At 34.0% G+C, this 26,577-nt stretch overlaps 2 protein-coding genes across 2 annotated transcripts in view; both read left to right on the top strand.

Annotated features, from left to right (window-relative positions):
* LOC128995547 (uncharacterized) overlaps positions 1-14,188 on the top strand; it is a 71,017-nt gene extending 56,829 nt beyond the window's left edge. The window contains exons 13-21 of the mRNA XM_054420565.1: positions 3,477-3,499; positions 6,923-7,045; positions 7,717-7,867; positions 8,657-8,778; positions 9,282-9,366; positions 10,068-10,340; positions 10,676-10,854; positions 11,285-11,460; positions 11,894-14,188. Coding sequence (XP_054276540.1) covers positions 3,477-3,499; positions 6,923-7,045; positions 7,717-7,867; positions 8,657-8,778; positions 9,282-9,366; positions 10,068-10,340; positions 10,676-10,854; positions 11,285-11,460; positions 11,894-12,183 — 1,422 coding nt within the window. The 3' untranslated portion in view covers positions 12,184-14,188. The remainder of the gene's footprint in view (positions 1-3,476; positions 3,500-6,922; positions 7,046-7,716; positions 7,868-8,656; positions 8,779-9,281; positions 9,367-10,067; positions 10,341-10,675; positions 10,855-11,284; positions 11,461-11,893) is intronic.
* A 550-nt stretch (positions 14,189-14,738) lies between these two features.
* Positions 14,739-26,577, top strand: part of LOC128994981 (proton-coupled amino acid transporter-like protein CG1139) — a 29,279-nt gene continuing 17,440 nt past the window's right edge. Inside the window, exons 1-2 of the mRNA XM_054419843.1 lie at positions 14,739-14,854; positions 15,795-15,829. Of these exons, the coding sequence (XP_054275818.1) occupies positions 15,822-15,829 (8 nt within the window). The 5' untranslated portion in view covers positions 14,739-14,854; positions 15,795-15,821. The remainder of the gene's footprint in view (positions 14,855-15,794; positions 15,830-26,577) is intronic.

Raw genomic sequence — 26,577 nt, 5'->3', positions numbered from 1 at the left:
TATCCATTTTTCAATAATGTCTTATTAGTTCTCACTTAGCTAGTATAATCTTTCAGCCAGTGACATAGCTTACAAAATATAACATTACGCTGTCATCTTATAATACAACTTTAATTGTATTGCAATGTATCTTTACACTACATAAACGATGAAATATTGTATATGAGTTACAAGAAGAGACGCCTTCCATGACAAACGACATAAACTCACGCAATATGTTGATTGTGTGCGTGTGACACTACAAAACAGCTGATCGTTCGATCAGCTGTTCAGCTGATAGCTTACTGTTGCGTCTTCACGTTGTTGTTATCTAAATTACTCGTATTTAATTCATAAAAACCTTGAATCTTTCAGATGAATTATCAGAAATAGTTGGGTAGCTAAGTGGTTATACTAAGCACAATAAACATAAGGTCGCTTGTTAGATAAGGTCAGTAATTTTTCAGGGTTCGAAACTGGGCCTTGCTGTCGATAAATTGTTTTTAAAATAGAATCAGTTGGTCGTATTTTAACGACAAAACTACACACTTTCCATAACCCTACATTCATTTTCAGCTTTAAATGCGTACATGGTTGCTGTCTTAATAAAAGGATTAAGCACAACTCACATTGACGACTGAAATTGAGGGTTAAGTACGACCCAGTAAGAAGCTTGGGGAAGTTTAAAATCATAGTTGTTGGCATTGAGTTTGAACTTAGAAACTAAAATGAGTTAAAATTAAACAAATGCCAATAAACGGTTATTGCATTGTTAGTATTGCAAAGATTCCTTTTTTGCACGAATAATGAGGGTAATTGATATTTTATGGATACAGCAAAATTAATTTAGGGATTATCACTCAAATAAAGAAACAAAAAAATTGATTACAACATACTAGCAGAAAGGAGAAAATTTATTCATGAAGATTATTAAAATAAAAATCTTTGCTGCAGAGTGTAGACAATTGATAAAAATATGCTCAGACTAAAGATCAAGGTGTTTTCTTTATTGGTTATTCTTTAAAGTTAAAAACAATATGAACAAACACACTTAGTTGATTACTTTCTTGTACTTAATTTCATGCTGTCACAAAATTATTAAGTGTGTAAAAAATATTTTCCGCACACTTTTGAACGTATTAATTGCACCCTTACAATTTGTATATGCAAATCAATTCAACCCCTAACGAATCTTTCCCCTAGACCCGTTTCATCCCTTCACATGAATGGCACTTGGGGCGGGTGTGGCGAGGGGGGAGGGTACAAAAAGCGCAAGTCCGAATTGAGGGAGAGGTCCAGTTGAGTGTTTTCATCGACCTGACGACATGTACCCCATGTTCTGGTCGAACTGTGTGATATGTACTCATAGGATATTTAACGTGTGTGCAGTAGTAGGGACTCTGTAGACTAGACCTAAGGTTAGTCTGTGTTGAGCCTGGGACCAAGTGTTGGATCATTGATTTTCTCATGTGGCGTGCCTCCATTCACTCCTGGTAGGTCAAATTGATTTTTAAGGTCATTTGGATATTCCAAATGTTTACAGGATTCAACACTTTAAATAATCGATATGAAAGTATATAAGGTCAATTAGTATGATTATGATTGATTGGTGTCAAGATAAATCACACTTTGAATTTTTATTCTGAATTTCTCAGAACGTGTCCGTAGAATTGAAGGGAACATAACAAGTTTTTTTTCCAAAATTTCGATGAATATTTTTTAAATATTTTAATGGTTTGATTAGTTATAAAGTATTGTATATTTCTGCTGTCTTAATTGGATAACCTTACTGTATTAATTAAAATGTATTAATATTTAAAAATTAATTAATGTTCTCACTGTTAATTGGATATTATACCCATACTGTCCTAACTGTATAATTATTTGCTGTCTTAATTTGATACTCTTAGTCTTACTGTCTTTACTGTCTTAATTGGATACTCTTACTATTATTGTCTTTACTGTCTTAATGGGATACTCTTAGTCTAACTGTTTTTACTGTCTTAATTGGATGATCTAGTCTTACTGTCTTTATTGCATACTCTTAGTCTTACTGTCTTTACAGTCTTAATTGGATACTCTGAGTGTTTCTGTCTTAATTGGACTCTTGAGTACTGTCTTTACTGTCCTAATTGGATACTCTTATAGTCTTACTGTATTTACTGTCTTAATGGGATACTCTTAGTCTTACTGTCATTGCTGTCTTAATTGGATACTCTTAGTGTTACTGTCTTTACTGTCTTAATTGGATACTCTTATAGTCTCACTGTCTTTACTGTCTTAATGGGATACTCTTAGTCTTACTGTCATTGCTGTCTTAATTTGATACTCTTAGTGTTACTGGATTTACTGTCATAATGGGATACTCTTAGTCTTACTGTCATTGCTGTCTTAATTGGATACTCTTAGTGTTACTGTCTTAACTGTCTTAATGGGATACTCTTAGTCTTAATTTGATACTCTTAGTCATTACTGTCTTAATTGGATACTCTGAGTCTTACTGATGTCTTTACTGTCTCAATGGGATACTCTTAGTCTAACTGTTTTTACTGTCCTAATGGGATACTCTTAGTCTTACTCTGTCTTTACTGAATGGGATACTCCTAGTCTTTACTGTCTTACTTGGAGACTAATAGTCTTACTGTCATGTCTCAATTCGATACTCTTAGTCTTACTGTCTTAAATGTTTTAATTCGGTACTCTTATAGCCTTACTGTCTTAATGTGATAATACTCTTAGTCTTACTATCTTTACTGTCTTAATTGTGATACTTCACTTCTACTGTCTTTCTTTAAAAGCAATGTTACTACTGAATGTGAATTTTAAAATGGCTAGAAGAGGATGTTAGTGAAAGCATTATTTTAAAATATGTTAAGTTTCTACTTTCAGAGAACTAATGATTCCAAAATAACAGTAAAAACTTGTGGCCTGTTAGAAAATATTAAAAACCACTTCAAGTTTTCTATATCAAGAGACAACGATCTAATTTCTACTTTCTATGTAGATCTCTTGGATCTTCAGTAATCCCTTTACTTATGCAAATCTAGAATTAAGTATTTCAACATATAGATGTCTTCAGGAACATTATTTATTGTAACCCCAAATTACATACCTCAGCCAATATAAAACTCGTATAAATTTTAGAAAAATGTTGCAGATAAAAACATTTTTTAATTAAAACAAATTAATTTACATTTTGTACCGCTAAGGTATGCAATTGTAATGGTTTGGAGAAGAGATTCTAATCTATGATATATGACTTGTAATACAAAATATTTAGTAATAGTTTACTCAATACAAATATAAAATAATGGTATAATAAGAAGTATATTATTAGAGTGTTTTGTTTACTTTTACTGTAAATACAGTGTGGTAACGTCCAAAAGATACATGGCTTTCAATAAGCATAGCTCTTTTATTAAATTAATGTTTCAGCTTTACGATTATCAAGGGTTATATTTTTATGTTGCAGATAGCAGAAGTGGAGGATATAGGAGACAGCCATGACTCATGACCAAAAGTAAGTTAACCTAGTAAATTGTTTTACTTTTTACTACCTCCTAAAAAGAGTCAATACAGCCTACAGTATATATGTGGTTTCCATTACTATCAAATTTACAAATTCACTAAATTTACCAATTTTAATTGTAGTTATAGGTGCTATTTAACAAATTTTTACTTTCCCCCCCCTATACACATCCACATACATATCGTAGTTTTTTGTGTATGGAGAAAGAATTGTTTTTGTCAAAATTTTAAGTTTGAGTGGATATATCCGGAAAGTAAATAAAAGAAACGTCTTATAACACTTAAAACATATATTTACGCTTATACTGTTACTCACAAGACAGTAAATATACAAAATAGATGGTAAGTGGTGATTGAATTCGATTGGACACTCCAATCATCATCAGATCCGATAAGCAAATGACGTCATTGAAAGTTAACAGACCACACCTGTAGCCCAATTTTGATTAAATTTGGTACGTAGGTACTAATCCATGGTATCTCCAGGAGCTTTTTCATTTAAAAAATGTTTTGATTTTTTTATGGTGATTTTCCCATTAAAACCCATAAAACGGAAAATCTCAATTTCTCAAAATATGGCCAAAACCAATTTGATATAAATTTAGCATTTTATAGTAATTTAAATTCTTAGAAAAATGGTTCAACTCCCATCGCTGTAAAAACCACGGTTCAAAAGTTATTGTAACTTATGATTTTTTCTCATCAAATAAAAGAAAATCTGATTTTCAAAATAAGCTATTTTTGATTAAAAACTAATATGTAATGGTCCTTAAACAAAATAGTGAAACTAATTGCTGTAAAAATTAGGGTTGAAAGTTATTGCAATTTCCCCTATAAAGGGACATAGTTACTCCCAATGCTCAACAATGATAAAGGTAGTTGACAAGCTAATAGGAGAATATATGTGTCAGATTGCTGATACCATTTATTTTTTTATGGAATAAACCATGATAGAATCAATAATTTTTCAATAGTTTATTTTACCTGCTATGAGTGGAAGTAGGAAATAACTGTGGTTTGAATCTTTTGGGGTCCATTTTCAAGTATCAATGTCAAACAAGAACAATGTCTCAACCTTTGAAGTAGGATGGGTTCATTAACATCGTTTAACAAATTAAGGTGGACAAGAACAGGCAATAGAATGAATTAAACAAGTAGGCAATGACTCAGTGAGCCAGTACAATTTTGGCTCACTAGCACTCTTGGAAAATAGTACATAATATTCTTCAACAAATACAAATTGTTAATAACAAAATGTAAACAAAGAAAAATCAAGGAAACAATAATAAAACAATCAGCTGTTAAATTACTAACACATGTTTCATTTGATCAGATGATGCATACCATGAATGAAGCCCATTCAAATAATAATTTTAAAAATCTGTCCAGTAGAACTGTGTGGATTTAATTGTTGAAAGATTGAAAATATTTATAATTCAGTATTTTCTCACCACTATAAATTTGGAGGCTGCTAAACCTTTTTGCTAAATTATGGTGAGGAAATATACCAAAGTGGAAAGGTGATAACTGAAAGAGAATAACATTTCCTATAAATTACCATTCTTTTCTTGAAAATACTCAATAAAGGTAGCCAAAAGTTGTCTCCAAATAAAACATGTGAGACCCCTATTTTCCAATGAATTTCTTGCGGAAATCATGTTTTTTTCACCATAAATCCTAACAAAAAAAACTTACATAACCATTTACTAATCTACAGGAAGTGGGCTTTACAACGCATTAATTAATAAAATTAGTCCAGTAGAACTGTAGATTTAGTTGTACAAAGATTTTTTTAAACTGAATATTAAGAGTAGATGTGCATATGCGTGAATGAATCATGATTAATCATCCAAACTATTAAAATTTTGTGAATTTGTTTAGTAATTGTAAACATTAAACATGTGTAGCCAATCCAATACAATATTGATTTATAATTGGTGGGTTCAACCATCCATCATATCAATACAGATAATCTGTACTATTGGAGGCATGAAAATATAAACATAAAGTGTGTGTTCTGTCTAACAGTGTAGGTTCAAGTTTTGAATAAGTAGTGAGTGAGTGAGTTTTTGCTAGGCACTAAATTAAATTCAATAATTTCAAAACTGTAAAATTTGAAACTTGTATCAATGCTACTATACCCAGAATATATTTTAAGGTATGATATTTTAGAAAATTATGTTCACCATTAATGCAATATTTATTTTATGGAAGTAAATTTGTATTGTGTGAAAAATGCATGTGTATATTCGATTTTTATCTTATTCTAATGAGTATAACTTATGAACTGAAATTACTCTTATATGCAGCAAAGGTGTTTATATGACTAAAAATATCTTCCCCTTCTACAGTTTTTAATTGGCTGATTATGGTGCTCTGAATATTTTACAAAATCAACTCCATAGACAGTAAAACAGCTGATGCCACTTAATATATTTCAGTATTGACTTTGAATGATTATTGTAGGATTCTTTTCACCCCATGTAAAATCTTTAGTTTGTTTTAGTGTGTAAACCCCAAAATGTTCCTCTTTTAATTCAGTTTCAATGTTACATCCTTTGTGTTTTGCTCTGTGTTTAGTTTATTACATAGAAGATAAGTTGTTCTTTACAAGTACATTGTAAAAGTCCTATTCAGTTGTTAAATTTAGGAAAGTAACCTATCAAAAAGGAGAAAACATTACACTTAAGTTATTGGAAATAAACACACTTTAAAGTCTTCTCCAGCAATTCCATGAGGATAATTGAACGGATCTTCATAAAGCCTAAGTATGATTTCATTTTTAATACTACATCCAATTCTTGGCACTATGGCTGTCTAGCAAACATTCTTTTGAATGTACTTCATGGTTTAGGTTGTCTCATTTGACACCTAGAAACATGGGTCCACCCAATTCCCCCCATTCACCCATTCTTTTGATTCATTTATTGACACTAATCAATGCTAACTCTATAACTAGAACAGATGGTTAGAACTATACACCACATTACCATAAACCTTTAGCAATATGGGAGTGTCCTTGAATGCCATGATGTTCAGGGGCCTCATATTGCTAAGGGTATAACAATTTTAGTGAGTGACACAATAAAAATAAACATTTTGAGCTGAGCCTCCAACGGATGGCATTGATGTCATTATTGCTGATTTCTGTTGTACGCCAACTTGTTAAGCAAAGTATGCCTACTCTGGAAATTTCAAAGTCAATGGCAAAATGCATGTTAAAATATTTACAGTAGATTATTGACCTTCTAATTTTTAACAATTCAATTAAATGAGGAGCTATCACACAATTCCTAAATTCTAAACCAATGTTTACACTCCTTTTTAACTTTAAGTACATGTACCGTAATTTATTTATCACAGTTAAGTGCATAAATTTTATCAACCATTAAAATAAACATGTTATTTATTTCAGGACCAATGGGGGCAAGGGTCAGAATGACAAGGCTCAGTTTTCAATGCAGATGTCCAACTATGCGGAGGACTCGGGGACGCCATACGATCCCCACGAGCACAGGAACCAAGAAAACCCGACAACGTAAGTAGGATTACCAAAATTTATACTGTCTTAGCCACATTATTACTTCCCTACCCTGTGTGGTCCAAGATTTAAAATATTATTACCAATTGAGATGGGGACCAGACCCGCGGTTTGAATGTGATGCGCTATTGGCCCGAGAGTTTTCTTGAACAGGTAACATTTTCTAGAGGGGATTTTGAAGGACAACGAATGATGGAGACACGCTATGGACCGAAGATATATTTGAGCCCCCCCTCTGCCCCTTCCTTGCAGGGGAATTATTCTCCACCTTGCGCCCCCAAGAAACCTAGCCTCTGCTTGTGCCCCTGGGCCAGGGCCCAAAAGGCCCATTTCCTGAAGCAGCCCTGAATTAAGAGCTGGTGTTATAACTCATAGAAGATATGTAGCTTACTACCTCAATTTATAGAAAGCAGCCAAGCACTGATCATAGCTCAGTCTCTAAAATTGAAGCTGAATTTAAAGTTACTTTCTTTTCTTGATTATAAGGCTTTTAATTGGTTCTGGATGGAGAACCAGTGGATCTTCAGTAACAAAGCTGTTATCTCAATCAACACTCATCCTTCAATCATCTTAAAATACTTCATCCCAAATTTACTTTCTATTTCTAAAATACACACCCTGATGTGTCAACATTATATAATCTAATCTATTAATTTATTTCCATGCAGAGATCGTGAGACCCTGATCCACTTGCTCAAGGGATGTCTGGGTACAGGTATCCTCGCCATGCCCAACGCCTTCGGAAATGCAGGATTGGCGCTCGGGACTGTAGCAACATTCATTATTGGCTTCCTCTGCACATACTGCCTTCATGTTCTTGTAAGTTCCCAAGTTTCTTGAGTGAACGATTTAGTTGTTTAAGAAGCTTATTACATAATAACCCCTAACCAGGGGATGTGTGTGTTAGGGGGGGGTGTAATTCTCCCTAAGTCATCACAGAGTAAGGTATGGAGGAAACTTGCTGATCGGGTCCGAGTTCTTTCAGCTCTAGTATGTTGTGAGTACACGATAGGGAAAATATACTCATGACAAGCAAAGAAGAGCCCAAGCGGTGAGCACTGTGCAGACTTTTGTATCGCACAAGGCTCAGGGTCTTCCTCCACCATGAGTCTTGCAGTGTGATAGCGAGGGGGGGAAGGTGTGCGAGGGGGAGAAGCGACTAGTGCTAGACACCACTTAAATGCATCATTCAATATTCCCTCATTCCAATATTCAATATTCCATTCCCTCTGTCCCTTACTTCCTGCTTCTTAGTATAACTTTGTCCAACCTGTTTATGGAACTTGTGATGTCATTGTCAAACAAGATGTACAGAAAGTCAGTAAAAAATTAACAATAAACATTAGGTAATGGTAAAATTGTTGATGCTATGGGGTTTGATCAATATCTTACTCTGTCAGATACCAGTCAGATACCTGTAAGCATAAAGTTGACTAGATTATCCGAAATGTGTTCAATTCATTTAACTCAACACTTGACTTAGGTTAGATGTTTTGATCTTTACAATCACCACTTTCAGAAATGTTTTAAACTATAGTTACAATATTTACAAACTACCTTATCAATATAAAGCCTAATAAAGAGTTATTTCATGTTCTTCATTCCTAGGTTACCAATCAGTACCAGATGTGCAAGAGATTACGAGTTCCGATCCTCAGCTATCCGGAGTCAATGAAGGTCGCTTTACAGCACGGACCCTCTATGTTCAGACCCTTCGCTAATATCTCTGCGTAAGTTACGTCCCAACTAGCATGTTTAGTTATGTCATACATAACTAATGAGATCCTTGTGAAGTTATAGAAGAAAGAAAAAAGTTGGATTTAATTGTTTATGTTTACATTGTTTTAACCTGCTATTGCTACTGTATCATTAAATTGCCTTAAAGAAGTGGATAAGAGTTTGATGATAAAGTCCAAAGTGAACATTACAAATTTAGGTTGTGACATTTTGTGTTCCTGTTGTTTTGCCTTGTCACAAAAGAAATTTTAAGTGTGCACCAGAAAGAAAATGTCACTTTCGGTATATTAGTAATATACCATTGTCCATTAATAGAAACCCACCAAGATTTTTGTATATTATTAAGATGGCTAATGCCCATAATTAATTTTTGTTTGTGTTTGTGTTTAATTTGTTAATTTGTGTGATAATTAATTTGATCACTATGATGTAAAATTGTAAACATTCAGTTGAAGAATTATTTGATGTTGGTATTCATGTATCTGTTTATTTTCAGACCAATTGTTGACTTTTTCTTGATCCTGTACCAACTTGGAATCTGCTGTGTTTATATCATGTTTGTTGCTGAAAACATCAAAGAAGTAAGTTTGACAAAATATGAAATACATTAAATAGATTAGGAGTAACAAAACCCAAATGTTGGATGGAAATAACAGGGTTTGGTTGTTATGAATTGCTTAACTGACTTAAATAGTCAGTTAAAAAGTTCATTGATAGATAGGAAAACATTACAGGTACAGGAGGGGCCGCTTGTTTGGTCTTCACTATTGATAATTGGAGAGAGGAGGAGAAGAAATCGTACAGTAGTGTCCTTTAATGTTTGTACCACCATACATGAGTATGATTATGTGGTTTTAATGTTTCTTAGGAGTGAAAAACTACAATTCTAACCAGTCCACAAGTTTTACTGGTACCTTAGGTACAGAGGAAACACGCTTATGCACAACCGCACACTTTTCAGTTCTGGTATGTTGTGCCGAAAATATACTTGTGATGAGCGAGGAAGAGCCTGAAAGGCAAGCACTATGAACGGAAACTCCTATCCCACAGGGCACAAGGTCTTCCTCCACCGTGAGCGTTGTAGTACATGAGGGCGAGTGGAGGTGTTGGACTTTGTTCTAAACACCATCAGTGAATAGTGTTCACCAAGAGTACCGTTAAATGTTTCCTCTGTACCTTAATTCTCTGTGCTGGTACTAAAACGTAATATTCAGCGAAGCACATAATCATTGTTAGACATTCCTGACTCTTTTACCGAGTCCTAATTCTTCATCTTCTCCAGGTGGCAGACCAATACTGGACGCCGATTGGTGTCAGGACGCACATGCTGATCCTGTTGATTCCGCTCATCCTGATCTGTTACATCCGCAACCTCAAGCTGTTGGCTCCCTTCTCCCAGCTGGCCAATGTCATCACATTCATCGGCATTGGCATCATCCTCTACTACATATTCGACCAACTCCCTCCCGTCAGCAGCGCCAAGCTTGTCGGGTCCGGGCAGAGCTTTGTGTTGTACATCGGAACTACTTTGTTTGCTTTGGAGGCCGTGGGAGTTGTAAGTTTTGGATTTTTTTTTATAGGAATTATATCATTAATTTTGTAGAATCTAATCTGCAAAGAAAAAAAACTTCAAATAAAAAAAAAATCACACTTGTAATTTTCTTTAAGTACATGTTGTGTCTTAAATCAGGGTATGACTAAAGAAAGGTACCTGAAATTGTTTACACAGTTATTGTGTGAATATTCTATGAAGTACTGTAAGACAAAATTACTTACGTAAAAAACCGTCAGTTCAAACAACATGTTATTCGGAACATGTTTTGATGTTAATACATTATCATAATTGGAATTAAAAACTACAACTTATCAAGATTACTTACTTTTTCACAGGTAATAGCTTTGGAAAATAACATGAAAACTCCCAAATCATTCGGAGGCTACACCGGTATCCTGAACCAAGGTATGGCCGCTGTTACTATCATGTACGTTGGTGTTGGATTCTTCGGGTTCATCAAGTACGGCAGCGGAGCTCGGGGAAGCGTTACACTGAACCTGCCACAAGGCGAAATGTAAGTACAGTACAATTATTTATTTTCTATTTCCAATCTCAGTGGCTATACATTGTATATGGAGGAAGAACTGTTTTCCTTAAAATTTATGAGTTTCTGAGTGGCTATATCCGTTTTGGGTTACCCTGAACCCAAAAAAGAGGGTTTCGAAGTAAGGTTTGCGTGTGTGTGTGTGTGTCCGTTTACAGAGCTACATACTAGGTCTTACAGTTTCGTCAAAATCCCCATTAGCTTTATATTTACTAAACAATTGGTGTGAATTAAAATGATAATGGGATTCGTACGTTATTGTACCTAAAGTAATAATGTAATAACAACAATCTTTTTAATTTAAATGCTATTAGCGGAAATCTTAGGGCTTTTCACTATTCCCAGAGTGGCTTTTCCTTATGAATATTATACTTTGTTGTTAATCCCGTTTATGTTACAGCCTAGCCCAGGCAGTGAAGATTGCGTTCGCCATTGCCATCTTCATCTCCTACGCTCTGCAAGCCTACGTTCCCATCGAGATTCTGTGGAACACATACCTCAAGTCACACCTGGAGCACAGTAGCAAGAAACTGTTCATTGAATACGTCATGAGAACTGTCATTGTCATTTTGACTTGTAAGTTCAATTTTCGTATGGTGTAGATAATAGTTGATTGGAATTTAATGAATGATGGTTTAGGAAGTTAAAAAGCCATAGAGAAATCAAATAAATATAGACTGACAGCAGTGCTTTAATCTGCTTTGATGCGTTGATCTCTGGTTGTTTTTGTCACAAAACCAACCAACAATTCTGGTAAATACTGTACATTGAAATTGCTACAGCTGCTATTTTTGGAGGGCAAAGTCCAATTATCAAAAACCATGGTCGAGTCTTTGAATTACATTTCCTCCAATAATAAAAGGACCATTGAACCTGTAACTAACTCCTCTGGCCCACTTCTATATAATTTAATTTTTCACAATTTAGCCATAATTTCTTTATAACTGTTTGTTAAATCGTAAATTTCCCCCCTATTGGATATTAAACTAATAATTCTCCTCAATTTCAGTCCTGCTAGCCGCAGCCATTCCTCTTCTAGACCTGTTCATCTCTCTGTTCGGAGCCCTCTGTCTCTCCGCCCTCGGCATCGCCTTCCCCGCGATCATAGAGGCGTGTGTCGCACACTCCAACAACACCCTCAACTTCGGCCTTGCCCTCAAGGATATCTTTCTCGTCATCATCGGCATCCTCGGATTGGTCATCGGAACATACTGCAGCATGATCGAGATCGTCAAAGAACTCGGGAAAGAGTCGCCCGCACCCGTTGCGTTAAACGCAACAATGATCCCAACTTTGTAATTGGAGATCAGCAGTGTTTTAACTGTGATTAACTTTACAAAGATTTTCACGCTCAAATCATCGGGTTGGTGAAGATGGAAAAATGGAAAGGCGATAGTGAGAGACATTGAAATCCTGGTGGATTATTGTATACCAAAGCTAAGTAGCTTTAACGCTTACAATGAGGGACAAGATATTATACTGTAAGTACAAAAGGTTACCATTTATAACACCAGTCCAATTGTAAAATTTGATAAAATCACTTCGCCCTTAGAAGTTCCTGTTGAAACTTAAGTCAAAACTAAACCAATATCATTTGACTTTTTGATGTTAGTAGAAAGTTGTGACTAAAAGTTAGCCAAAACTGGAGATAGCAAAAGGAACGTCATAAAACCAAGTCCTTAAAATCATCTTGACTTTTGATGTAATAATATTCTTAATTAAGTTGTAGTTGGCTTAAACTATTTTATTGAACCAAGGCTAGTCGATTCTTACATTTAGTTTTCTCATCCAATATAAAATGCGGGCCCAGAAGTAAAATTTGGTGAGAGGCCACTATCCATGACTTTGTCTTATGGTATACTCATTTTCTGTTTTACAGGGGTGATTTTTTACTAGAAATTTGTATACTATTTAATTTTATATTTCATGCTTTAAAATTTGGTTAACATATTAAAGGTGGAATTGTTTTCTATCTTTGAAAGCAATTTGTTAAGTGATCTTGTCAAGTTAATAATCCTGATTCTAAAGATACAGAATAGATATTTTCTGTAAACTTTTTACGGATTAAAGCCAAAGAATACAGTTTTTCCTCACAATAGAAAGGTAAGAATTTCATTGTAATTAAGTGTTCAAAACCAACAAAATGTCTTGAAATTGTTGAGCAATTTGTAGAAGTCAATGTTGTTAGCGAACAGTGTGTTCACCATATGCGTTCAATCAGCGATATTGATCAGGTATGTCACACAGCACAGCAAAAATGCCTTTAGACTTTCGCTTATTTCTAAGTATGATCAAGTAGACAAAGATAGACTGTGATACAAAATTTGATTTGCTAAAAAAATACCATAGTAAGCTAAGATGTGAGTTTTGGGTTATTCAAAGTATTTTAAGAGAACAAATCTATTACCGGTAGTGCATAAGATTATACTTGCTAATTAGTAGCATTTTGAAAGGTTTAGGATTTTAAAAGTCACCTGTTTTGATGATTAACTGACCTTTTTTTCAAACATGAAAAATTTTAATTTTTAATATTGTACATTAAATATTTTAGTTTTATCAGGTTGCATAGTGTAGAAATAGAAGTATAGGTATTAATGTTTTACTATTGTTTATTGTAAGCTGTACAAATCAGGTATATATTTTGAAATATTACTAATAAATAATGTAGACTGTATAGTTTTAAAATTAATATTTTTACTATTGATAATCAGAAAAATGAATACTAAATTATAACAAAGTTGAACGATGGAAAATTTTACAAATGTTATCAAGTTACAAATTTTATTTTTGTGACTAATTTTGTAAAAGATCGACCCTATGTCATCGATGGGTTATGTCAAAAGACTGTGATTATATATATTTAATAGGGTTTAAAATCAACATAAAAAGCAATTAAACACTCATTTAAGTGGTCAGTGTTTTGCTAAGCCTGATCCAATCTTAAAATTAAGTGCCAAAGAATATTGCAAAAAAAATTATTTACCAAACATATTCAAAAAAAAAGTAATACAAAACTATACTTTATAGTTAATTTTTTTATAAATGCTGTAAAGTGCTCACAATTCAAAAATTCTTTTTTGGCCTTATCATACTGGAAGATTCTTATAAATCATTATTTCACTGTAAACTTTTTGTAAACCTTTCAATTGTTATTCATAAAAATAAAACTGTATTATTTATAGTACAGAAATGTTTAAACTTTTATTTACACAGTTTTTTATTGTTGCTGCTTTAATTTATTTTGTATAAAGTGTAGTTTTCTATGTTATTGTACTTATGAATTAAACATAAAATGCTACCTCTTTATTATTTTTCTTCCTTACATCCCATCAAAAATCTAAGCAAATATATTACTTATTTTTAAGTAAAAAAGTAGACTGTTTCTTAATTTAAATTACTAAATTTATTTGATTTTTTACTCTAAACAAAACGGTGCAAGGTAACAAGGAACAAATGGTAATTTATTATGCTGTAAAATTACAGTTTAAATGTTATTGCAAATTGTGTGGTTATCCCCATTAAAATTTCACCTACTCCCTCACACTTGATTAAGGGTTGGAGACAATATGGGAGAAAGAATGTGTCAGATTGCTGATACCTTTAACTGTATTTGATAAATAAAACTTTTTTAGTGAAGCACAAAAAATAAATTATGACATTATGTCATCATAAACAATGCTGGTCATATATTGGCCGATCATTGGATTATCATATCGATCATTGGATTATCATATCGGGGATTTGGATATTATAAATCTTTGAAGCAAAAACATAGCATGGGTTATCAAAGAGATATCATCCTACATGAACTACTCTATTGATCGTAGCATCATTCAATACTCCGTTATGTTTTTAGGAAGTGGATAAGATAAAAAAAATTGTTTCCTGAAATCCAGAGTGTTTGAGCAAACCTTAAAATGAAATGAAGTTTGTGTGGATACATACTTAAACTGTTGTGGTGGTCCTCAAAGTAGGTAATCGTGTGTGTGAGTACTGTATTTACATTTTAATTATAACACTTGTAAATCGTGTAAACAGACTTATTTAAATCTTAAATTGCTTACATTTAACATTGCCCTTCAGTAAAAACAAAAATTAGAAAATTTTATGAGAGACCAAAAATTAATTTAAATTTAAAAATAGTTTTTTTACTAATACGACCAGCATCTATATTATTTTATTTGGAATAGCTACCTAGCTCAGTAAACTTAAACATTTAACTTTTTATTTAAAAAAAAAAAAAAAAAATAGAAGGCTCTAAATTTCATATTTCATTAGTAATATATTTTTTATCATATTTCTGTATTCATTTTAAAACGTTTTAGTTTTTCTACACATTATTGTCACTTTATATATATCATTTTAGCATTTTGATGCCCATTATTTTTCTATACCATAATTAAATTTGTACAATCCAATGTTTTGTCTTGAAATGTAATATTTTAATTTATTTTCAATTAATCCTTTTGTTGATTTTTAGAGGATATTTTGTAAAATATTCAATTAACTTCCCAACTAATACAGTACTTCTTTTACCAAAATTATTAACTATATGAATCCATTGAAACAAGATTTGTTACATTCTTCAGCAATATAGTAACACATCATAAATAATTCTTATCAGTTATTTTGAGTGATAAGTGCTGCATTTCCTACATAATCTAAATGGCTTGAATTATTACTATAGAAATATTTTAATTCATATTTCAACACTTGTTTGTTTGGTTTCATTAACTGTTTATGTTATGGTCCTAACAAAACAAAGTGTCAAAACACAGATTAATTCTTATCACTGTAGATGAATCAAGATTCTTATCAATGTCAAATTAAGTCAGTGTTACAGCAAATGATGTAAACATAACCCTGTTAGTGATGAGTTGTGAGTAAAACATGTTTTGTGATTTTACCAGGTCATTAAAGGAAATTGAAGCAATAATATGACAGAGTAAGTACAAAAATAATAAATATATTTAAAAGTTATTCTTAAGTTGGTATGTAAGAAAGCAAACATTTATCATGTTAAACAGCAGCTCATTATGTCGGTAATTGAATTAAGTTCTATTTACCCTAAAAACAAAAACAAAAAAATAAACAACATCAGCAAAAACACATACTTTCTCCCATACTTATCAGTAACCCTTATGGGCAAACGTGGGAAAACAAAAGTTGTGAATAGCGTTTGAACCAATTTTTAAAGCATTGGAGATTGTAAAATTTTTTTTACAGTTAATAGGACCTTGATGTACTAAAATTTTATAAAAATGGTGTGTTTTCCTAAAAATCTGATTTTTATATTATTTTTCAGTTTTTGACTGGAAAATCTTCAGTTATAAATTCCTTGAAAATAAAAAAAACTCCTGAAGATACTATTAGTATTAGTGTATACCAAAAATGTAATCAAAATTGGACAGGTGTAGCTATAGTCTGTAGCTCTGTACAGTTATAAACATACAAACAGACATCACTTCGAAAACCACTTTTTTGGGTTCAGGGTGACTCAAAATTGACATTTCTACTCAAAATTTAAACTCAATTTTGAGGAAAACAATACTTTTGCCCCTTTTACATAAAATAATTAAAATGAATTTGAATGGAATGTTTCTAATGTTAGTATCCTATTCTCCCACAATGGTACCAGGGATAAAATATACTTCTTTACAGATTTATGCTCCCTTTAAATCAGCTGAAGGTAGTATTAAGGTAGGTTTCATTCTGATAAGTAGCTATGGTGTGTTTTTATTGTTGCAAGTTACTTGTTATTATACCAAATTAAAGCATATTACAATCAAAAGATTGGGTTAGGAAATTGTCTCTTATTCCTTGTTGAATAAACCTATAAACATTGTAAACTTAAACATTTAATTTGAGTGACACATTATTTAGTCAATATCAATCATGAACACTTTCAAGCAAAAAGTCCATACATTATGAATTGATGATTACTCTAAATTAATTATGACCCAATGAAAAAATAAATTAATAATATTTTATAGACTACTAAAGTAGGCCTACCAAAGGAACTATCACAAAAACCTTGGTAGACAAAAGTTTGATATTTAACCTACAGTGGTGCAGAATAAATATTCAAAACTATAAACAAAATAATATAAGTTAAGTAGGGTTTTAACATGGATTTTGTGTAAAAGATAGATTATTCCAAATTTACCAAACTTGAATTTTTGTACAAAAAAAAGGTTTATGATCTCTTGATGATTGTTAGGGATTTTTTGTGGGTAGGTTTAATACCAGGCTTACCTTTCTGGGTAAAACAGATGAAAAATTAACAAATAAATACAAAGAAATTTTGGAGCTATTAGCTCCTTCTTCAAAGGTAGTAGAGTCTTTGTTTTGTTGGATGTCCTGATTCTAGAACTATAGAAATAGAACTTCTGATCTAAGTGTAGAACATCCTACAAGAAAAATCTATATCTTTATGTGTTTATTTGTGAACTATCATGTTTTGACAAAAGGTAAGCTTGGTATTAAACCTTTTTAATGCAAACTCTTTTAAAACTCTGCCTTGGAGCCATCTTTACCAAAATATTTCTTTATGTTTATTGTTAGTAAAAGCATTGTTGTTGATTGTTTTGGCTAATAATTTATAACGGTATAGTTAGAGTAGTTGGCTACTATTTGGCAATTAAAAAAAAACAAGTAAAGTTTTAATCAGTAAGTTAGTTGGCTATTGTTTTATTTTCTTAAAACAAATATGTTTTTATTGTAGAGTAAATACACTAATCTTCTATAGGTATCAAAATTATGTTAAAAATGTATGTACCCTTCCATTAACTAGTACGTATTAAAAAAAAAAAATTCATTGTTGGTTTTCTTTCTACATTTGATATGTGCAATAAAAAAAGAAATCATAAGTTATCAGTTTTAGCTATGGTGTTACGCAGTTTAATTTTGGGTTTAGTTTTAAATAAAAAAAACACACAAATGATCCTCCAGGAAAGTTTACGAGTGTATAAACAACAACACAAACGATTTACTGTATTTGGATATTCCCTAGGATCAAAATGTTGTTGATATTTATTATTAAAGAGTCCAATTCCTATGCTGCGACTGATAGGACGGGGCCACACGAGGTGGATCATCCGCGCGGACGGTCCGCGCGGATGATCCACGTGGTCCGACAACACATTGAATCAAATGAGAGTGTCCACACGGGGCGATCCTAAGCCGCCTGGGCGGATTGTCCGCGCGATCATAAGCCGCGTTGGAGGGGATGACACACTGTGACACGTAGTCTTATGAGAGTGGCCACACGTTACGGATTGTCCGCGCGGTTGGAGCTCATTTTCAAGCATTTGTAGTTTTTTTTTTTTTAGTTTGTGCTTGTGCGTTTCGGTTTATAGGTGTAAAATGTTCGATACGGACAAATTAATAGAACTTGTTAAGGGCAAACTATGTCTGTGGGATTTCTTAAGTTGTATTTCATGTTGTACATTTCTCATGAGTGTATCTTCCTTAGCTATATGCGGTCGAAGCAATTGAAGTAGCTCGTCAAACGATACTACTGTATCTACATACGATAGTAAACAAAAAACTCCAAACTATGGTTTCGCATGTGCTCGTAAAAGATTTGGAACACAAATGGTTTATCGGTTATGAAAGGATGGACCCAATGATTTCGGTTAACCTTAGGCTCTAGCTCACCACACACTTCTAATGCACAAACTAACACAAGTTTTTCGTTCATGACTACAACGAGAACGAGTGAACCATGTTCTAATCTTACAGTACGTAGGCCGGGAAACCTCAACCGGAAGCGGTTCATCCGCTCCGTGTGGCCGGGACATCGTCGCGCGGCTTATGATCGCGCGATCATAAGCCACGCGGACGATCCGCCACGCGTGGCCCCGGCCATACGACTGTCACTGTAGTCTAGTCAGCTTTAGCCTAGAACACGCTGCTGAACTGAATCACGAACAACCCAAACTGTAAAAAAATGGAGTGATTTATCATCTATTTGTAGTTTTGATTTGTATGAAATCTCAACAGTAACCGTCGACTTCGACGGGTTTCGCCTAGTCTGTGTACAAAATTTTACAATATGTTTTGAGGTGTTAATTTCAATTTTTTAACGTGAGTTTTGACTATTTTTTTAACCGGTATTCAGCTTTACAACTTGAATTTAAACCATCTACGTTATAGCGTGAAAGAAAATACTCTAGTTATACAGTTTCAAATTGAATTAAATTTGTTTGGACTCGTCAAGTTAAACCTATTAGTATTATGTGCCCCTTTCTATTCTATGGAATCCAAAACAATGTACATGTTTAAAAAATATATATATATACAGATAAAGAACAGTAGCTAAAGATTTATATGAATTTGTGAGTTAAATTATTGTTTAAATGTTGTTCAGACACTAATTATAGCCTGTAGCGGCTTTAATAATGCAGATCTTGATTTTGTCAAAGCCAAAAGACAGCGTTGCGATTGTTTTGTCGGTAGTGCAGATCGTGTTTTTGTCAAAGCCAACAGATAGCGTTGCGATCGTTTTATCGGTAGTGCAGATCGTGTTTTTGTCAAAGCCAACAGATAGCGTTGAGATCGTTTTACATAATTATTACTTCAGTCTTATTATAATTATTGACCAAAATCAAGCTATTGTTTGAAATATTAAAGCTTACTACTATTTAAGATACTTTATATATTATCTGTCACATTCATAACACATTAATTATATTAGCGTCCATAAGATTGAGATATTTTTTAATTTTCTATTTTAGTTCTCACCTGTATTTTAGTTGTGCAAGTAATATAATACCTTTTACATTTTTTCCCCATTTACTTTCTTTACGAGACAAAAGACATCATAATCATTGCAAAAGATTGTGAAGAATCACAATCTCTTCAATTTTTGGAACCCCCAAGGGGTTCTTCAAAACCACCTCACTGATCACTCTAATTCACTTAAATTATTGTGTTCAAGATAAATACAAAGTACAATAGTGATTGGAATCGAGGTCCTAAATAAAAGATATTACTAATTTTACCAACACTATTGATACCATTACATTTCCTCCTGTAAAACAGCTAATAAATGTCATAATACAATAAAACTGCAAACAAAAATGGGTTGAGGCTCATGTTTTGTACATTATATGTTATAGAGGTACTGTTATATGTTGCTTAGCAAATAAGGTGCAAGACAAGCAAAAAAATTGCCACATATTATGCTTATTACAAAGAAATTAAACATTAATGAAAAATTGTGTTTACTGTACTATAATAATACTAAAATATACAATAAAATGTACCATAAACCAACAACCAACAACTAGTCTAGCCCTAGTCCACTCTACTTTGCCTCTGCCTCTAGTCTAGTCTAGTGTCGGCTTCATATTATTTTCAAACAAAACCAAAAACTTAAACTTATACAGACTGGTTGAATTAACTTAAAACTTTTTTTGTAAACTGAATTTGTTATCACCATTATTCATTCAACCAAAATTTTTAAAATAAATTGAAACAATTGAAAAATGTTTAGTCTATCATTTTAGTACTTTTGTTGCTAAAAAAGAAAAAAATATCAATAGGCATACCTAATATCGATAGAAAATATCGGTGGACAAATATCGATATTAAAAATATCAAATATCAATATTTTAGATATCGATTATCGAGGCCAAACACTATTACAAAGCAAAAAATAAAATTTAAAATTTTCCTTAAACCTTTAGTATAGTATTTATTTCAGTTACAGAAAAACATCAATATTAAGATGGTCGACCAGAAAAATCTATGTTTGACAAGAACATATCTTCGATTTAAAAAACACCGGAAGAAAAACTTTGATATTGAGAAACATCAGCTATCGATGGTCAAAACTAATGCATAAATGAATCCGTCTTCACCTACATTATTATACCATGTGTATATCTTAAACATTCTCTTCCGCCACTGTGATTGACCAATATCGGCTGTTCATAACGCACAGACGACAATCCTGGGACTACTTGGCGGCCACCAACGATGTAAAACTACTGGATTGCACTCTCAAGGCTTGGTTTCTTTTAACCACGCAGCGTCACTGCGGGATGCGGGATGCGCGATGACGTAATCACGCAAAAGTCTGTCGCAGCTATTGCTGCGGGGGTGTTTTCTCTGACTTCACGTGCGCAATTCTCTGTGATTCCCGCCAATTTAGAAATGCGTGATCCCTTGGCGCGACGCACTGAAGTCTGAGATCCCAGACTTTTTGCGTGGCACGCAGTAGTTAATTCCCATCAGTTCATTGTTGGTGACTGATAATTGTGGTGTTAATGAAACTGCAACTATGAAATCCAAGGTTTTTACTGCCCAGTTTTATGAAAAGCTTTCAGTACTATATTGTTTCACCCAAAAGAACTACAAGAACAATGGAATCAAGAAGAATGGTTTACAATTAATAGGCCTAGTGTCAAGCACAACTTTGAAAATGGTGAAATAGGTTTTTAGCGAATTTCCCATATAGGGAATAAGCTATTACCGTAGTACTCATTCTCATACTAAAAAAAAACTGTTTTGAAAGCCTAAAAAATTCCCTAAACATTGTTTCATTGTTCAATTAAATGCCTGGTAATCAGAATTCAAAAACACCCTTCTTCCTCCATGCCAAAGAGTCTTCATTTACTAAATTCACTAGTAAATTTTCTTCATTATCCTCTTCCTCCAGCAGCAAAGCTACGGCAACGAGTCTGACATCTATATTGTCCATGGCTGAAGATATAATCGCGCGCTGCAAGGATGGAGTCATAGAAAACACCCTAATTTTTTATCACGCACTCGTGATTACCACGTATCACAAATCACGGATCACACAATAACGCAGCGTGGTTCAGAGAAACCAAGGCTTCAGTAGCACTGCGGGCGCTGTTTTCGGTCTAGCACCCCCAGAAATCAGAAATCAGAAATCAGAAACTTTTTATTGCCGTAATTTGCAAGGTACATGCATATGACAAAGTCAACAACAAATGAGGTTCAAGTTCAACCAAGAAAATAAAACTAGATCCGGTAAAACATGAATAGACAAAACATTTGTCTGGGCAGTCATAATAGATCAAAAAATAAAAATGTAGCTATGCAAGCATCGAGCCTATCAGAAACAAGACAGTAAAAGGTCAACAATTGTTCATACAGATCATATGGTCATACTCAACATGCAAATAAATAAGAGAATTACAGGCATTGAGTAATTGTTGGCATGTCAAAATAACATGCTACTAAAATCCTCCTGAAAATAACTCTCTAGGCTATAAAAGGGCCTTTGAGCAAGCCACTCATGCAAAACATGCTTAAACCTACTCATGCTAACATTACGTGCTGTGCTAGGAAGTTTATTAAACATTGATATTCCTACATTACTAAACCACTTTTTTGATTTGGATAGTCTCACAAAAGGTAAATCTAGCAGATTACTGTTTCTGGTCACATGCAAGTGCACCGAGCTTCTACACGTGTAACTCTCTAGTTTTGTTTTAACTCGTACCAAGCAGACAAATATATACATATTTACAATAGTCAGTATTTGTTCAGACTGAAACAGAGGCCTGCAATGTGCATCCAAGGGCGCACCACTTACAATCCTAACGGCCTTTTTCTGTAGCACAAGAAGTTTTTTGACATCTGCTCCATTTCCCCACAATAACAGACCATAACTCAAGATGCCATTAAAAAAAGCATAATAAGATATCTTCAGATATGGCTTAGGTACAAGATTTCTAAGTTTTCTTAACAGATTAATTACCCTGTTGAGCCTAACACACAGGGATTCAATATGGGAAGACCAAGAGAGAGAAGAATCAAGCCAGATTCCCAGAAGTTTGACATTTTTTTCCACATCTAAAAGCTCAAGATCAGGTTTACCAAGAGTGAATAAAATATTCTGAGTTTTAGAGTCATTCAAAAGCAACCCATTTGTTTCAAACCAAGAGTTAGCATCATTTAGAGCATTATTCATTAACAATATAAGACTATTTACATTCGAACCACTACAAAAAAAGGTTGTATCATCTGCAAAGACAACTGAGTTTACATCTATGTTTGAAGAGAGATCATTTACATGTACAAGGAACAAGAATGGGCCCAGTACCGAACCCTGCGGTACTCCACTTTTGATCAGAGCTACGTCAGAGAGGGCATTATTGAACAAAACTCTCTGCGAGCGATTTTCTAAGTAAGATTGAAATAGGCTAAGCTCCACACCAACAATGCCATAATGCCTTAATTTCGTGAGGAGTATCTCATGCGGAACGCAATCGAAAGCCTTGGTAAGGTCACATAAAGTTGTTAAAGTGTGTGAGTGGTTTTCAAAACCATCTACAACCTTCTGTACAAGGCTCTCGACTGCATCCACAGTAGACAGCCCTCTCCGAAAACCAAACTGAAATTTGGAAAACAAAAAATTTGTCTCAAAAAAATCGTTTACCTGGTGTTTCATTGCTGATTCAACAATTTTGGAAAAACAAGGCACCACAGAGATCGGCCGGTAGCTTCCTGGAGAACTTGTGTCACCTTTCTTGTAGATTGGTACAGTTTTTGAGGATTTCAGGCACAAGGGGTAGACACCACTAGTGAAGCAATCATTTATGCAATGTGTAAGTGGTGCCACTATACAGTGGGCCACTTCCTTTACAAAATCACTATTGATACCATATATGTCTTTGGAATTTCCACTTTTCATGTTTAGTATCAACTTTGCGACATCATCACAGCTCACTGGCTTCCATCTGAAGGTGACCTCGGGTACAGCAAAATTGTTGAGCAGGTAAGTAGAAGCAGGTTGATTGAGATTGACAGTTTTCTGAACATCCGCCACAGATGAGATGAAGTAATGGTTGAATTCATCCGCAGTTATGGGTACAACGCCCGCCTTGCTGGAGCTAATCCTGGCTGAATTTATAACGGACCAGGCTGTCTTACATTTGTTGGAGGACGATTCGATAAACTTGGCGTTAAAGTGAAGTTTAGCATCTTTAATGGCTGCTTTATAGTCCTTCCTAGCATCCATGTAGGTCTGCTTGAAGAATCCCACATTGATGTTGTACTTGGACGCCCATAATAAATTATGGTAACATGTTAAAGTTTCTTCACGAAGCTGACGGAGGTCATTTGTGAACCAAGCATTTCCAGTTCCACGGCGCTTTACATGAGGATTTTTCTTTACCGGTTTGATGGGAATACATAAATCTAGTTTTTCACGGAACTTTTCCATGAATAACTCAAAAGACCTACCATTAGATACGTTATTAAGAAACGACCAGTCAATTGCAGACACGTGTTTAACAAAGTTAGCAACATTTGCTTTGTTAAATAGTCTTGAGTCAATTTTTGAGTGTAGGCCTAATTCTTTATCAGTGCCTGCTTGGGTAAACATGACCTCCACAATCAAACCAGCATGGTCAGAGAGAGGAGGCAGGGAAACATTAACATGAATATTGTCTCTAGGGAGGTTAGTGATCACATTGTCCAGACATTTTAACCCTCTAGTAGGTTCCTTGTTAATATAGTGGCAATCTACTGACCTGAGCAGGTTATCCAAATATTTTTGTGGTATACCTTCCACCAATACATCAATGTTTATGTCACCACAGATCACAATAGGTAGATTATACTTTGACAGGGATACAATTATATTTTCCAAGGACTCAAGAAATATATTGAGGTTTCCATCTGGAACTCTATAAACAGACATTACAATGAACTTAAAGTTATCATAGGTCACAATAGCAGCAACAACCTCGAAATCCCTTTCTTTGGAAAAATTGTTGACGCTAAGCACTTTATAGTCACAATCATTACTAACATAGATTGCCACGCCACCTTTGGTGATAATAGACCTACAATAAGTAGTAGCACAAACAAAGCCCTGTATAATGGCATAGTCCATAGTGTCCGGAGTACACCAATGTTCGCATACACAGAAGATTTGGTAATTTTTGCTTAAAATATACTCCACCTCACTCAGTTTGTCCATAAGCGATTGAGCATTTACACTGAACATTTTTACTAGGCCCGTAGAATGTCCGAGGTTAGTTAGCGGGTTCTCGGCTGCAACTGTCAAACCGGTTTTCTTAGAACTTTTATTGTCTATTCTAAAAAAACGCTACTATCAGTCCTGGGACCAACACCATTAAATTTAGGCTTGAATTTCTTCACCAGAGCCCCCTCAGGCCATAGGTTAGGATCAAGTGCATTATCAAGTTTCTCAGATGTCAAGCCAACTTTGTAAGATTTGTAAGAAACGTGCCTAGCTTTCCAATCTTCACAGATCACATCAGATCCCACCATCTACTGGCAGTAGTCGACGCAGGCCATACACTCACCATTGTAAAACGCACCTTTTTAAGTTGCTGCTCTGTTTAAATAAATATATAGATATAAAATATTACTAATGCATGCCAAACACTTTTTGTTTTTACTATTCTAAACTTTATATGTCTTCTTCTTTTCTTGCAGAAAATAACACATTTGAACTCTTAAAAACCCTATGACATTTGCCCAGTTTTTTATTGCAAATCTATGCTTGACATTAACGTGATAGGGATACTTTTTTCTTTTTTATGACCTATTTTGCAAAATACATTGTCATTAAACATTGAAAGAAAAAAATATCGCGTTTACGTCAAACATAACGTAACCACTGCGGCAAAAACTTAGCAAAATTATTCTAAATGTTTATGTACTATTCTTTTCGATTATTAAAATATAATTTCAATTATAGCCTAAATATTGTACTTTATATTTCTCCTTTGTAATCACTTATAATTTTACCATGTACAATTTGGATCTAGCAATATCAGTTGTCTAAAAACATCTACAAAACAGGTTTAGTGAATTTGTAGTTTTAAAGAATTCAGATGGGCTATTTTCTGCAAGAAACAAAACATACAACATGTTTAACTATTCAAAAGAGTTTGACAAGCGTTAGCAATATTTTATCCCTATAAATTTCAACAGAGCAGTAATTAAAAAGTGTGTTTTATAATGGTGAATGTATGGGCTGCGCCGGCTTCTGCCAGTAGATGGTGGGGGAAGCTCGACCGCGCGGCCAACACTGAGGCAGCGATCCATGAGTTGTTTATATCGCTGGCGGCCACACTTCACTTCAGTCTACTTCCGGTCATGCCAGCGGCAAGAACAATGATATAAACAACTCGGGTAGTTCTTTACATGGGCAAGAACTAACTTAACATTCCAAGTCAACTGCTATCCTTGAAAAAAATGTACATAACAGCTAGAGCTAGTCTTTTGTTATATAGTAAATATAAATCATCACTTATCCACAAAGATCCAATTATTCCTATGCTGTGACTGATACGACTACAGTCGCGCGGCTGTAAAATTGACTGCTTCTTTGCAAAGTATGTGGAACCTTGATAAGAAGACCCTCGATAATAAGTCACCCTTGATAACAAGTGCAATTTTCAAATCGGTCCCCTTGAAATTATTTTACTCCTAATCACGTGTTACACTGTAAACCTCAATAAGAAGTCAACCTTGATAACAAGTCTTAATAATCCTCATGAGAGTCTTGTTATCGAGGTTCTACTGTAAATGCGACCCATTCCTATGGTGAGTCTACAGCTACAGCCGCTCGATTGGAGCCACTACAGCCGCGCGGCCATAATAAATTTGTAGTTTATACATACGGGGTTTGTAGTGTGTGCCTTCATGGATGATTCAAAGTTGATTGAACTAGTT

The sequence above is a fragment of the Macrosteles quadrilineatus genome, unplaced genomic scaffold, assembly GCF_028750875.1.
Source record: "Macrosteles quadrilineatus isolate MER2022 unplaced genomic scaffold, UCM_ALF_1.0 Scaffold_5__1_contigs__length_97177068, whole genome shotgun sequence".
NCBI lineage: Eukaryota > Metazoa > Arthropoda > Insecta > Hemiptera > Cicadellidae > Macrosteles > Macrosteles quadrilineatus.
This window is presented reverse-complemented; position numbering and strand designations above follow the sequence as displayed.